The following is a 15,037-nucleotide window of genomic DNA, read 5'->3' on the forward strand; positions in this document are numbered from 1 at the left end:
TAGAACTTATCATCAAATAGAATACAAACATATTATTCAGCACTAAAAATAAATGAGCTACCAAGCTATGAAAAGACATAGAGGAACCTTAAATGCATATTACTAAGTGAAAGAAGCCAATCTGAAAAGGCTACATACTCTATGATTCCAACTATATGACATTCTAAAAAGCCAAAACAATGGAAACAGTAAAAAGATCATGGGTTGGAGAATGAATAAGCAGAGGACAGAGGTTTTTAGGGCACTGAAAATACTCTGTATGACACTATAATGATTAATACATGTCATTATACAGTTGTTCAACCCCATAGAATGTACACCAAGAGTGAACCCTAATGTAAACTATGGGTTTTAAGTGATCCATCAATTGTAACAAAGGTACCACTCTAGTGGGGGGATGTTGATTAAGGAGGCTATGCATGATGGGTGCAATGGATATATGGGAATTCTCTGTATTTTCCTCTCAAGTTTACTGTGAACCTAAAATTAGTCTTAAAAAATAGTCTTTAAAAATATATAGATATAAATACTACATAGAAAATCACATACAGAAATCACAGCTAAATAAACTTGGAACCACCACGCAGATCAGTAGAAAGAACCATGTCGGCCACTACAGAAGGCCTCCAAGTAACCCTCTGCCAATCACAGAACCCTCCATCCATTCCCCTCTACTCCTCATCCCAACCGAAAGAAACCACTATACTGCCTTTTGGGGTAATCACTTCCTTACTTTTATTTATTATTTTATTACTGAAATGTATATACATGAACACTATAGGTTAATTTTCCTTTTTAAATGTATATAAATTCCCTAGCCATCTTTTTTTTTCTTTGCAATCTGTTGAATATGTTGGATCATTTGTCCTATACAGTTTCCCACAGACTGAATTTTCTTGATAGCATCCCCATAGTGTAGTGTAACATGTTCCACTATCTTCTATACTTCCTATACATTAGTAGTTGGATGTAGGCAGTTTCATTAGGTTCAGGTTTAATATTTTTGGTAAGATTATTCATTAGGTGGTAGAGTACTTATAACACATGTATAATTTTCTCTCTTTTAGTGCTGTTAGCAACACTGAAACAATGTCAAAATCCAATAAACTGATGATTGTAAAATGCTGATACTGCAATTCTATAATTTTGTCTTTATTTGATAGCATACAAAATTTCTCTACTAAAAAAAACAAACTTTACCCCATCTACTATTTGTTTAGCCAGTGGTAATAATCATACAGAAAAGTAAGAATAAATACTTGATTCTTTGCATGGTTTATCAGTTTTCAAAATTAAAAACTGCTTTCCTTACATCCACCAAAGATGAACAATTAGTTGGTTTTGTTTCGGCTATCATTATGAACTCATAGATTTAAGCATAATAAAGAATGCCAATCCATTGTAGCTCTTATCCTTATAGATGCTCACACAGTCCCACTTTTGGCCAATTTGACCCCCTGAAGGTGATCAAATGTAAAGATCTGTGGAAGAATAAGAGGTTTCCTGGGACACAGAACTTTCAATTCTAAAATTTGGAGAGTTGGTCATTCTAGAGCAGAGGTGGGAAACATCCGGCCCAAAATCATTTGGTCTGGCCCTGCCAAGGCATTAGGGGTGAGTTAATTAAATGTCTGACCAAATATAGCAGGCTAATTTTTAAGTTGATAATTTTGTATGGCCTCAAATGATGTTGAAAGTATCCAAATGGCCCTTGGCAGAAAAAAAGATTCCCCACCCCTGCCCTAGAGCCTCGTCAAGTTGGCTGCTGAATCCTTTTTTTTTTTCTGAATTGGGATTCTTTTTTTTTTTCTTCTTTTTTTTAAGAGAGAGGAGGGAGGGAGAGGGAGAAACATCGATGTGAGAGCACAAAATTGATGGGCTGCCTCCTGTATGCCCCCGACCAGGGACTGAGCCCGCAACCTGGACACGTGCCCTGACCAGGAATCCAACCAGCAACCTTTCGGTCCACGGGAAGACGCCCAACCAACTGAGCCACACTGGCCAGGGTGGCTGCTGAATCCTTTTGTCATGACCTCTAGTTGGTAGTTGTTGGTGCTATAAAAATATTCCAGGATCATTTTATATAGTCCATGTCCCAGACCTGGAATGAATGATTTATCAAAGGAGCCCTGGTTCCTTTTAGAAATCAACAGCATGTCAAGACCACATTCTGGGAATATAGGTTTTCATTCCTGGGACTTTTCAGTAGATATACATAGGAAATGTTAGAATTAAAATATTACATCAATATTCATTTTCTTTATTCCACAATACACATAAAAATTCTCAGATTAACATTATACATATACATTTGTACAAAAATATACACATCTATAATGTACATATCATTTTAAGATAAAATGAGTACATACTGATACGTTTGATTAAAAATCAAGAACACAGGGTATTTAATCTTCTAACTTATTTCTTCCACACAGGGACTCCTGACTCTCAAGACATAGGAAATAACAGAATTAGAATAATTTAAAATTATTCCTTAGCTTTGCTTCACAATGCACAGAAAACATTATCTTAATACAAAACCAACACTACAAAAATATAATTGCTGAAGATAGTTTTTAAAAATTGTTTTGTGCCCTGGCCGGGTAGCTCAGTTGGTTAGAGCAGCAGTTGCCAACCGGTGGTCCACAGACCACTGATAGTCTGTGAGGTCCGAAAGGTTGTCGACCACTGGGTTAGAGCATCGCCCCCCTTATGCTAAGGTTCCGAGTTCGATTCCAGGTCAGGGCACATACAAGAATCAACCAAAGAATGGATAAATAAGTGAAACAACAAATTGATGTTTCTTTTTCTCTCTCTTCCTCTCGCTCTCTATAAAAATTGTTTCGCACATGCTCTTCCCACATTTTTCTAAAATTAAATTTTATTTCTTTGCCAAAATATACAGCTAATTAAGTCAGAGAAAGACAAATACTATAAAATTTCACTTATATGTGGAATCTAAACAGCAATATAGAACAAACAAAACAGAAACAGACTCACAGAGAATAGACTGATAGTTGCCAGAGGAAAGTGGGCTGGAGGACTGGGTGAAAAAGGTGAATGGATTAAGAAGTACAAATTGCTAATTACAAAATAAAATACAGCACAGAGAATATAGTCAATAATATTGTAATAACTATGTATGGTGCCAGGTGGGTAGAGGGGAACACTTTGTAAAGTAGATGATTGTTTAATTACTATGCTGTACACCTGAAACTAATACAAAATAATATTGAATGTAAACTGTAATTTAAAAATAAAATTTTAAAAAATACAGCTATTACATACTATACTCTCCTATACTATCAGTCACTTAATCCTAATTCTAATGTGCATCACTAGTCTTACTTTGATGTTTTTCTAGTCATTTTGGTTCTCAAGTCATTAACAGATTCCAAGGAAAAGCTCATGGGAACCACCCACATATAGGAACCTGCATCCTTATATGTGGATAGCAATCTCTATATTTGAAAATCAGTTTGGTTGGTATGCCAATTTCTATTGCTGCACAAGAAACCAACCCAAACTTAGTGGCTTAAAATGACTTGTTATTTCTCACAATTCTGTAAGCCAGGTGTTTAGGCAGGGGTGAATTGCTCCATGTGGTATGACCTGGGATTACTCACTATGCCGCACTCAGTTAACAAGGCTCATCTGGATGGAACAAGAAGGCTTCCCTCATAGGTCTGGTGCCTCAGTGCTTCTCTACCTGTCATCTCCATGTGGCTAGCTTGGGCTTCCTCACAGCATAATGGTGTCAAGGTATTTAGACTTCTTACATGGACAGTGGCCTTTTCAAAACTGAAACAAAAGTTGCTGTGCTCCTTGAAGAGTAGGCCGAAAAACTAGCACAGCATCACTTTCACCAGCATGAGTTCCTTGGTTCTGCTATCTTAGTAGCTCTATATGTTTTACAGTGTTTCGGGACAGTGGCATTTTATGCTGCTACTGTCACCCTCCCTCTTTATTCCTTCCTAGTATATTCACTTGTTTGGTGGATAGTTATAAAGCCAGTATAATGAGTCATCATTCCATATTAATAATACAAAATTATTTGATATCATGTCAACTGAAAACTAAAAAGACTCCTACAAAAATATAAAATGAAAACCATTTACATATAAAACATATCAAAAAGAAAAAAGGTTTTATGGATGATTTCCTCCTTCATTCCAACATTTTTTTAAACATTCTTACTTATATAATTTCAAAGTTAAAAAACTAAATAAAAAACTTTTAATTGAAAAGCTAATGTATATTTATAACTTAAAATACTAAGAGATGAAATGTAAAGTTAAAAAAAATAAGTTAAAATGATAAAAAAAAACTTATATAATAGGTACATAAATTATCTCAATAAAGCCGCTATATTTTTTAAAACATGATTAAAAGTATTTAAAAACTTATAAGATGTTTATCCTCAGGTGAGGATTAAAGAAAAAAACAAGATTTGAAGTTAAAAACTCATTTTCTTATATAATTTTAAGATAAAAAATTTAAATATCCTATGTAAGGAATAATAGACTTCTCAAAACTTCTTTCTGAAAGAATGTTACTAAAATGAGCTAAGACAGAGATGATTCTTAGGGTGATAATTAAATTCAACTCATGTATTCATGTACATAGATGAACTCAGAAGCTTCTGCTTGAAGAAAGAGTGGTAATAAAAAGCAAAAAGAATTAAGTTTAAATGTACTTTCTTCCAATTGAGGGTATAATCACAGAGATTTTAAGTTCAAGGCAAAAATAACTTTGTAGCTATTTCTTTCTTGCTTTCAAATACCACATGTATTTAAATGAAATAGAAGCTCAAAGAATAAAAAGATTAAACAGGAACATTAAAGTTTCCCAGACAAAGTGAACAGAATAAAAATGGTTAAGTAAGCTTTCAAAGAGGCCTCAGACTTCAAAACTGTTTGAAGGGCAACAAATTCCTAAGATAAACATCCTCCCTAAGGTAAGAGTGTATATGAGTCAATACAGGAAGAATTAAATACTGGATATAAAAGTACCAAAAAGTATCTAGGCATATTTCTTTTTCCTTTTACTCTCTTCTCTCTTCCTTCCTTTATAATAATTTGACCAAATTCAACTTGATTGTCCCTATAGTGTAATATTTTTTAGAGTAAGAGCACGGAATTAAGGCTAATAGTTAATAACAATAATAAAAATAAAAAGTGCTTATCTTAATCACAATCTTAACCTCTTATGCTTGCATCACCATAAAAAATAAAAACATCCATAAAAGAAACTCTCTCAGTTTCACAGAATCATAGCATTTTAGAGCTAGAAGAAAATTCACAAATCCAACCCACACTTTCATTGTAAAAATATACTATACCACCACCACTACAACAAAAATGATAATTATGTAAGGTAAAGAATGTTTTAACTAACCGTGTTGTTAAATCATTTCACAATATATCCACGTCAGATCATCAAGTTATACACCTTAAACTTATACAATCTTACATGTCAATTATATCTCAATAAAGATGGGGATAGAAAGACACTAAAGTTCGTTCATCATCACGCAACTAGTGATAAAGTGTGGCAGTCAGAGCTCATAACTCCTAACCTGTGCTCTTCATCTGTACTTTATGAACCCATATTTGTTGGTTTTTTTGGTGTTGTGTTTTTTTTAATGTCTTTATAGATTTTTAGAGGGAGAGGGATAGAAAGAAACATCGATAAGAGAGAAACATCAATCAGCTGCCGCCTGCGTGTTCCCTATGGGGGACTGAGCCCGCAACTTGGCATGTGCTCTGATGTGAATCAGACCTTGACCTCCTGATTCATAGGTTGATACCCAACCACTAAGCAACACTTGACAGGCATAGGAGTGTTTTTTTATTAGCAGAACTATCCAGCACTGTTAGTCCTATGTGCAACATAGAATATTGTTTTGATTATAGATAGTTTAATTTTAGGCAATGAATTAAAATTTAATTAGTTAAATTAAAATTTTAATTTCTGTTCACTTCTCTGCTTTCAACTCCAGATCTTAAACATGTTGGAATCATGTTTCTTTTTTTCTCCTTTGTTTAACGCAGTCTTTTGAAAGTAAGTTTGAAGAATCTTATTTTTGTCACCTACCTAGGTATTAGTGATAAAAAAAAATTTATGTTTATGCAGGACTTTATAATGTAAGAAAAATTTCAAGTATTCTAAATCATTCAATTTTTATAATAATTACTAAGGGCCCAGTGCATGAATTCATGCACCTTGAAAGAAACTGTGGGCCACGAGGCAGCAGTGGGCACAGGAGCAGGTCTCGGCCCGTCCTCCACGCCCTGGCTCAGCCCCTCCCGCCGCAGCCCCTCGGTCCCATCTACTGGCAGCCCTGCTCCCATTGTCGCCACTCCCACACATTGACGGCATGGAGCGATTGGGGCCGGTGCCATCAGCGGGTGCGAGTGGCGGCTTCTGCCCCGATTGCCTCTCAGGAGCAGAGGGAGGTGGAGAAGCCCTCAGGGGTGGCCGGGGATGGCATCTGCTGCTCGTACCCGCTGACAGCACTGAGCAATCAGGACCGGCACCGAGCGCCGGCAATGGGTGCGAGCGGCGGCTCCGGCACCAGCTGCGGGTGTAAGTGGGGCCGTTGCCAGCAGTGGGTGCGAGAGGCGGCTGGCAGCCCCAATCGCCCCTCAGGAGCAGGGGGAGGTGGAGAAGCCCTGAGGGGCGATCGGGGTGGGCAGCCGCCACTCGCACCCACTGCTGGCACCTACCAATTGCAGTCAGTGTGGGCGCTGGCAGCGGGATCGGCAGCAGGTGCGAGTACCCGGCTGGACCGTGGCATGCGGGAGCAAAGAATTTTCTGTAACCACCAGAGGCTGGCCTTGGTCTGGCACCCCCACTCACCTGCTCCACCATCCCGCCACAGCGAATGCCCACCATGTTCCGCACTCTGCCGCCTGCTGCTGAAGCCCGCCATGTTCCGCGTGCGCCCCATGGTGGTCAGCGCACATCATAGCAACCGGTTGTTCCACAGTTCAGTCTGTTTGCATATTAGGTTTTTATATATATAGATGTTTAGAGGCTACAAAGCTCATCATTTTATGGGTGAATAAACCAAGGTTCTTAAGTTCATATAGCCAATATGCAGCAGCATTAAGACGGTGAAACAGATTTCTTTCTCTCAATTTAGTATTCTTTGCTTTTGATTCTGTGGAATATGTAAAAAAGTAAAAAATATAGTTTCTGTTTTTCAGAAGCTTTTTGTAGGTAAAAAATACACAAAACAAATCTGGCCCAGCGGTATGATTCAGCGGTTGAGTGTCTACCCCCAGTAGCGGGATTGCAGGAGGCAGCCAATCAATTATTCTCTCTCATCACTGAAGTTTCTCTCTCTCTCCCTCTCCCTTCCTCTCTGAAAACAATAAAAATATTTTAGAAAAGACATGAAAAGTGAAAACTTACCTGAAGTCTTGCTAGTTGTGCAGTACGGGCTACTATTTTATTATATGGCTCAAAAATTTTTGCTTTCATCCTAAAGGAAAAATAAAGAGAGGAGTGATAATAAAATCATCTTCAAAATATCAACAGGTGATAATCCTTCCATTCCAATTATTCACAAAATGAGTAACAGTACCTATCAACAGCTCCCTGTAATGCTCCAATTCTTGTCTGCATCATCTGAAGAACACCTAGAAAAACATAACAGCTTACATTACTTTACAAATTTACAAGGGCTCAAATTGGGTAAAAAATTAAATTAAAAGAAATATATATACATATACACATATATAGAGAAAATTTCAAGTTTTTCTGCCACCACTGTAATCTAAGCAGCCAATACCTTTTACCTGCTTTTACTATTGTAAAAGTCTCTATCTCCCCCCTCCAATCCTTGTTCTGTTGTAGGCAATTAGACAGACATGAGCACAGCAAGGACAATAGCCAGATACAGAAGGGAAGGCTCCAGGTGCCTAGCAAGGTACAATCAATTGTAGGGTGAGAACTCACCCCAGGGTGACTTTTCCTCCCCTTAGCATATCACTGGTCATGAGATTTGGACTCCCTAACCTCTCCTCCCCAGAGATAACATATAGGCCTCAATTGTATTTCAGTTCCAGGCCCAAATAAGCAACAAAACCAGCCTTGTACCAGATGCATGGAATAATTGACCCCCTGCCCTGGTTGGTGCTGGCCAATCAATCAGTGGAGACAACAACCCTGAAAGGACACACCTGGAAAACTGCTGAATATTCTATTGAGACCTTGTCCTGGGAGGACCCCTAAAATCTTCATCCTTAAAACCCTTAGGACTGGCCGAAACCGGTTTGGCTCAGTGGATAGAGCGTCGGCCTGCGGACTCAAGGGTCCCAGGTTCGATTCCGGTCAAGGGCATGTACCTTGGTTGCGGGCACATCCCCAGTAGGGGGTGTGCAAGAGGCAGCTGATCGATGTTTCTCTCTCATCGATGTTTCTAACTCTCTATCCCTCTCTCTTCCTCTCTGTAAAAAATCAATAAAATATAAAAAAAAAAAAAAAAACCCTTAGGACAGAGGACCCAGTGCACTCTCCCTTCTGGAAGCACACGCCTTTCCCTTCCCCTTTCCCCTCCCTGCCCCAGGCACTTTACCATTAGCTTCCTCACTCCCAAGCTCCAAGGGCCCTCCCTTCCTTTACCTACATAACTCGTTTCCTAAGCCTATTTCTTCTAGGAATTACTTCTTCTACCTCTGTGATTTACCAACTAAATGTTCTCATACAGTTTGGGTCTTGGTTCTCAATTCTTTCCCAGCCAGAACCCAAGAACCAAGGTTGCTGAACCTGGAATCTAGCAAATTCTCAATTAATATTAAAATGAATAAATGAACAAAAAATAAACAGGGGGTAACTTTTAATAAAATAGGTTTGATAAATACATCTCCAAACTACTTATATGGCAAATATTAAAATATATCAGAAAAGACATGGGAGAAAAAGCAGATGAAGTACAATTTGGGGTAATACTCTTTTTCAAATACATATCACACTTTTCAGCATCCTATATAATAAAGCAGTAATATGCAAATTGACCCTCACACCCTCACATCACAAAATGGCCACCCCAATGTCGTCACAAGATGGCCGCCCCACGTCATCACAAGATGGCCAGCAGGGGAGGGCAGTTGGGGGGGACCAGGCCTGCAGGGGAGGGCAGTTGGGGGGGACCAGCCTGCAGGGGAGGGCAGTTGGGGGCGACCAGGCCTGCAGGGGAGGGCAGTTGGGGGCGACCAGGCCTGTAGGGGAGGGCAGTTGGAGGTGATCGGGCCGGCAGGGGAGGGCAGTTGCGGGGGACCAAGCCTGCAGGGAAGGGCAGTTGGGGGTGATTGGGCTGGCAAGGGAGCAGTTAGGTGTCTATCATGTGGGTAGGGGAGCGGTTAGGTATCAATCAGGCCAGCAGGGAAGCAGTTAGGGGGCTATCAGGCTGGCAGGCAGAGTGGTTAGGGGCAATCAGGCAGCCAGGGAGGTGAGTGGTTAGGAGCCAGCAGTCTCAGATTATGAAAGGAATTCCCAATTGCTGGTTTAGGCCTGATCCAACCCGGCAGTCGGACATCCCCCAAGGGGTCCCAGATTGGAGAGGGTGCAGGCTAAGCTGAGGGAACACACACACACACACACACACACACACACACACACACACCAGTGCACGAATTTCGTGCACCGGGCCTCTAGTCTCAAAATATCCTAAAAGGGGTCAGAATACGCATCATGCTAAAATGAATACTATCTAATTCATACTTTGACTTTTTATGTTCAAATAATCTGGAGAATATTCTTAAGTAATAATAGGAATTTAGAGAAGCCAGCCTTTGTACTCTATACAACAGGGTAGGAACAACCAGTCTGAGGGCCGCATAAGGCCCGTGGTATCATTTGATCCTGCCAAGGCATTAGGGGTAAGTTAATTAAATGTTTGACCAAATATAGAAGACTAATTTTTAAGTTGATAATTTTGTATGGCCCACAAATAATGTTATAAATATTCAAATGGCCCTTGGCAGAAAAAAGTTCCCCACTCCTGCTATACAATCATGGAACAAACAGCTATTCTAACTCAATCCAACAGTATATTTTAAATATTGTAATCAGTGAAAAGCATTCTGGGAAAAACAAGCACATTACAGTGCTAAACACATATAAGAAAACCACAATTTTTGTTGTGATAATTCATATATACACATATACAGTCATATATGCACTCAGAATCAATATACTACCATGCCATCCTTATGGATCTTACAGATGAGAAAATCATTTAATGTTTGTTTTAAAAAAATTACCATTAAAACAGGATATTATTTACTTGCTTCCAGAAACACATACTAAATATTTAGAGATTAAAAAAACATAATTAATCTCCATTAGTAAGTCAGTACTTAGAGCCTAGTATTTATAACCATGGTCTGATATACATCCTTAATATTAAAATAGCAGTCAAACTATTATTTCTGAAAATACTAAGTTCTTCATCAAGATGTCTTAGAAACAGTGTACAAACTTAGAAACAGTGTACAAACATAAGAAACACTAGGGGAAGCATTAAAGAATATGGCATCACAATAAGCAATATCATTCCTCAAGAATTTCATCAACAGAAAAAGATCACTTAGCTTTCTTTTGATGTGCAATAATTAATAATAGTAATCACAACACAAGCAATAATGACACAATATTAACATTTCATATTTATGATATAGTTTAATCAAGAGGGAACAAAAATTCATAAATATTAGCCAAACAAAAATAAGAAGATTCATAAAAATAAAAACTCAATGTATTGTTATTCTACTATACTTTCATTGAAAAGCGTTTCAAAGAAAGCCAAAAATAAGAAAAAATTCAAGCTTACTTCCACTACAAACCACTCTTTGTTGCTGATGTTTTAGTTGTTTTAATTAATTAACAGTTAATAGAAGTACTAAATATGTGCCAGGAATTGTTCTAAGCATTTTGCTAACTCATTTAATCCTCAGAATAACACCATGTTCATACATATTAATACTTTTCTCCTTTACAGATAAAACTGAGGCACAGAAACATTAAGTAACTTGTCTAAAGTCAAGTAAATGGCAAAGCAAGAATTTGAACCCAGATAGCTCAGGTTTCAGCAAAGCTTTATTAAAGATTTATTAGAGCATAGCCAGACACATTCATTTGTATATTTTCTGGCTTCTTTCACTTTGCAATGGCAATTTAGTAGTTGCAACAGAGACAGTAGTTGCAAAGTCTAAAATATTGACTATCTGACCCTTAACAGAAAAAGGTTGCCAATCCCTGGTCTAGCTCTATATAATCTGTAATAGTTAATGGAAATATACCTTCCAAAGACTCAATCCCAGTTGCTTGTGCCAGTAAATCTTCATGTCTTGCAACAACCTGAAAATCAAAAATGAATAATCAGCATATGCTCTAAGTATAAGATATTTCATTGTGATCGCCATGTAACCATATAGAAATGGCGCAAACATTAACATGAAAAAAAATACAGTTGCTTAAGATGCATAATTAGCAGGAGCACAAACACACTTATAGTTCAACATAGAGGGGAAAAAAAAAAAAATACAGCCTTTTCACTAACCCCTCACTTTCCCAATGGGATATGCAGGTGGAGTTGTGCCAAAACTGAAAAATAAAAAACAGCTAATTCTTGCCATGCTAATATATGCTTTCACTTTTAAGAATGTTTTCAAACATCATATTCTCATAGTTCTTGAACTTAATTCGGCATAATCAAGACCACATAATTCGTCCAACCACTGTAGCTCAGTGGTTGAGTGTCGACCTATGAACCAGGAGGTCATGGTTCAATTCCAAGTCAGGGCACATGCCTGGGTTGCTGGCTCAATTCCCAGTAGGGGGCGTGCAGGAGGCAGCCAATGAATGATTCTCTCTCTTTATTGATGTTTCTCTCTCTCTCTCCCTTCCTCTCTGAAATCAATAAAAACATATTTTAAAACATAAATTTTATAGAATTGTAGTAGAGACAGGAACCTTCAAGATTTTCTACTACAATCTCCTTTCCCTTATTCACTCTCCACTTGATAGATTTTTTTTTAAGCAAGAATCAAAGGCATTAAATGATATCAATGGCAACAGCACAGCTGAGATTAGGAATCATCTCCTAAGTCCCTATATTGTGTTCTATCCACCACAAATTGATCAGCTTTCTATAATTTCACCAATTGTTATACTTTGTGCTCATAATGTATGAACTGCCAATGTGAACATCCCAATTTTTCTTATTCACAATGTTCTACTTTCAAATTCCATTTTCTATTATCTTTATAAAAGTCATCTTATTCTTTGCCCACCTATATTCACTGCACATCAGTTAAGGTGGTGAAAACAAAGTATGAATAATATATTTTGAAAAGATCTGTATATTAGTTTTTCAACTAACAAAAAGTAGTTTACAGAAAACTTTGCCAAAGTATACTTTGAAAAGTAATCCACACTAATAATTATACATTTGTTTTGTAAATATTCATTTAGGATAAATAATAAAAGTATTATAAAAATTATAAATTATCACTTTGGGCCAAATAATCTGCATGATCCAGAAGATTGGAATTACCTGTAGGTGTAGTTCTTTATCCAACTGACTGATTCCTTGGGCAAGTTTTGCTAGTTGTTCAGCAATTACAGCTTGATGAATAGATTGGGAAGTATAAGTCTTTACATCAAAGTCTTCATTTAAAAAATCACTATAACACTCTGAAAAAAAAAAAGTCTTTTTTAAGTACACTGTACTAAACCGCAGATATTAAACAACAGAACAATTACAATCATACTTAACATATTTTGAGGTCTTTCTAAAACTGCTGTAAATACTTTCTTTTTAAAAATTTTATATTTTTATTGATTTCAGAGAGGAAGGGAGAGGGGGAGAGAGATAGAAACATCAATGATGGGAGAGAGAATCATTGATTGGCTGCCTCCTGTACGTCCCACACTGAGATTGACCCCTGGTTCATAGGTCGATGCTCAACCACTGAGCTGTGCCGGCCAGGCTGTAAATACTTTATGATGTAAATAAGGAGGAGGCAACAGCAGAAGAGAGTGATAATATTCACTGACAGCTTACTATGATCTAAGCACTTTACAATTATTAACTCAATCAATCTCACACAATCCTGTTTGAACTATCATTTTCCCCATTTCACAGATAAAGAGACAGGCACACACAACAGTAAGCAACTTGTCTAACCTGTCTGAGATTTAAACCCAGGCAGTCTAGCCCACACTCTGAACCACTATGCTAAAAGCTTACTTTTATCAGTGAGCCAAAAAGAAAACTGAGTAAAATATTAACTACTCACCATCCCCTTCATCGCATTAAAACAAGGTCACTGAAAATGACAATAGAAAATTTAACTATATTTTATATTTATGGTCTCTGATATCTCTAGATCAGTGGTTCCCAACCTTTTTGGGCCATGCCCCACCTAAGCATCTCTAAAATACTGATTCTCCACCCTGTGACATATAATTCTTATTATTCAAAAAGTGAACTCCTATTCATGTGGAGGAAGCCTAAAAGGCTATTAACTTGGTCTAAACAAGCTTCCAAAGAACATGGCACCTATGAAAGAGAAAAATAAAAAGAACGAAAGGACAGTTGAAGTACTGAGGAAGAAATCACTAAGAAATTGTTAAAAAAATAATAATAATAATATAAAGTGAAATGCAAAAAAATCACTATTAATAACTCATTCTTGAACTGACCCCCTTAAAAATCAAATGCTGAGAACTACTGCTCTAGATCAATGTACAAATACTGTTATAATACAGTGAATCTGGAATTTTAATAGAAATAGGCAAACACAAACTTATAGTTATTACTAAAATTTGGGATTTATGGCTGAAAGATTAAATGGAAAAAGAAACTGTTCAATGTAGAACCTTAATAGACAAGAAAAAAGTGATGCTAGCTGTTAACATATCTTTCTATATAGAAATCCCCAAACCTGTCAATGAAAGAAAAAAATGGAGAGAATTATGAGTTAAAAATAGATACATAGAAGTGAGCTCAATGTAGGTATAAACCACTATATCCTAATCATATTACAGATATAGGTAAGTCTGCCCTGACAGACTATGAGATAAGCAAAATATAGTACTTATGAAAACACTTCAATTGTCTATATCCACTATATGTGTGTGTGTGTTGCCCTCATAAAGACCATGAGGACAAGGTCTTTATTTACTACCACATCCCTAGAGCCTGAACAATGCCTGACACATGTCAGGTACTCAATATTGGTTGAATGAATCAATTCATTAATCAGCTGGAAGTATCATTCTGCATTCTTGACTACTTTCAAAGTACAGTGGAGTAAAAGAAGGAGACTTCTACTTTGGCCTTAATTCTGAGACACATTTCCTTCCAGTTTGTCAAGTAGTTCTCACAATTAAGAGTGTGCCATGCAGACAAGTGGAAAAGGCCATTCCAAGAAGAGGGAAGGTTTAGAGGGCAGCACATACCATGGCATATTTTCAGAAACAAGGGGAATACTGACTTCAGTATGTCTAGACCACAGTGTGTGTGTTGGCCAGAAAATCTCCTATATAATCAAGAGCTAATATGCAAATGGTCATCACACCCTCACCCTGTCAAGGCTCAGACACTCAACACCGGGGAGAGAGGAATGGGGACCAGCCAGGCACACATGAGCTCAAGAGAGAGGAATGGAGACCAGCCAGGCTGTGGCCCAGGAGAGGGACAAGCCACATGCCCTGTGGTCCCAGGTGTCAGCAGCTGTGCCTGCAGCCCGGGAGAGGGACAAGTCACCTGCCCCACAGTCCTGGGCACCAGCGGATGGGGCTGCAGCCTGGGAGAGGGACAAGCCGTCTGCCCTGCGGTCCCGAGCACCTACGGCTGTGGTCCGGGCAAAGCCGCCCGCCCACGGTCCCCTGTGGCTACAGCTGGCCCAGGAGAAGCCGACCCAGGTCCTGGGTTCCTGCGGCCGGCCAGAGGAAGGGAAGCCTGGGTGCCGGGTGCCTGCGACCGGCCGGAGGAGGGAATTCTGGGTCCTGGGTGTGG

At 38.3% G+C, this 15,037-nt stretch overlaps 1 protein-coding gene across 1 annotated transcript in view; it reads right to left on the reverse strand.

The window, feature by feature from the left end:
• COG5 (component of oligomeric golgi complex 5) overlaps positions 1-15,037 on the reverse strand; it is a 200,221-nt gene that overhangs the window by 178,066 nt on the left and 7,118 nt on the right. The window contains exons 2-5 of the mRNA XM_079786047.1: positions 12,569-12,708; positions 11,313-11,370; positions 7,595-7,649; positions 7,423-7,492 (exon numbers count right to left, since the gene is read on the reverse strand). Of these exons, the coding sequence (XP_079642173.1) occupies positions 7,423-7,492; positions 7,595-7,649; positions 11,313-11,370; positions 12,569-12,708 (323 nt within the window). The remainder of the gene's footprint in view (positions 1-7,422; positions 7,493-7,594; positions 7,650-11,312; positions 11,371-12,568; positions 12,709-15,037) is intronic.

This window comes from Cnephaeus nilssonii, assembly GCF_951640355.1.
Source record: "Cnephaeus nilssonii genome assembly, chromosome: 12".
NCBI lineage: Eukaryota > Metazoa > Chordata > Mammalia > Chiroptera > Vespertilionidae > Cnephaeus > Cnephaeus nilssonii.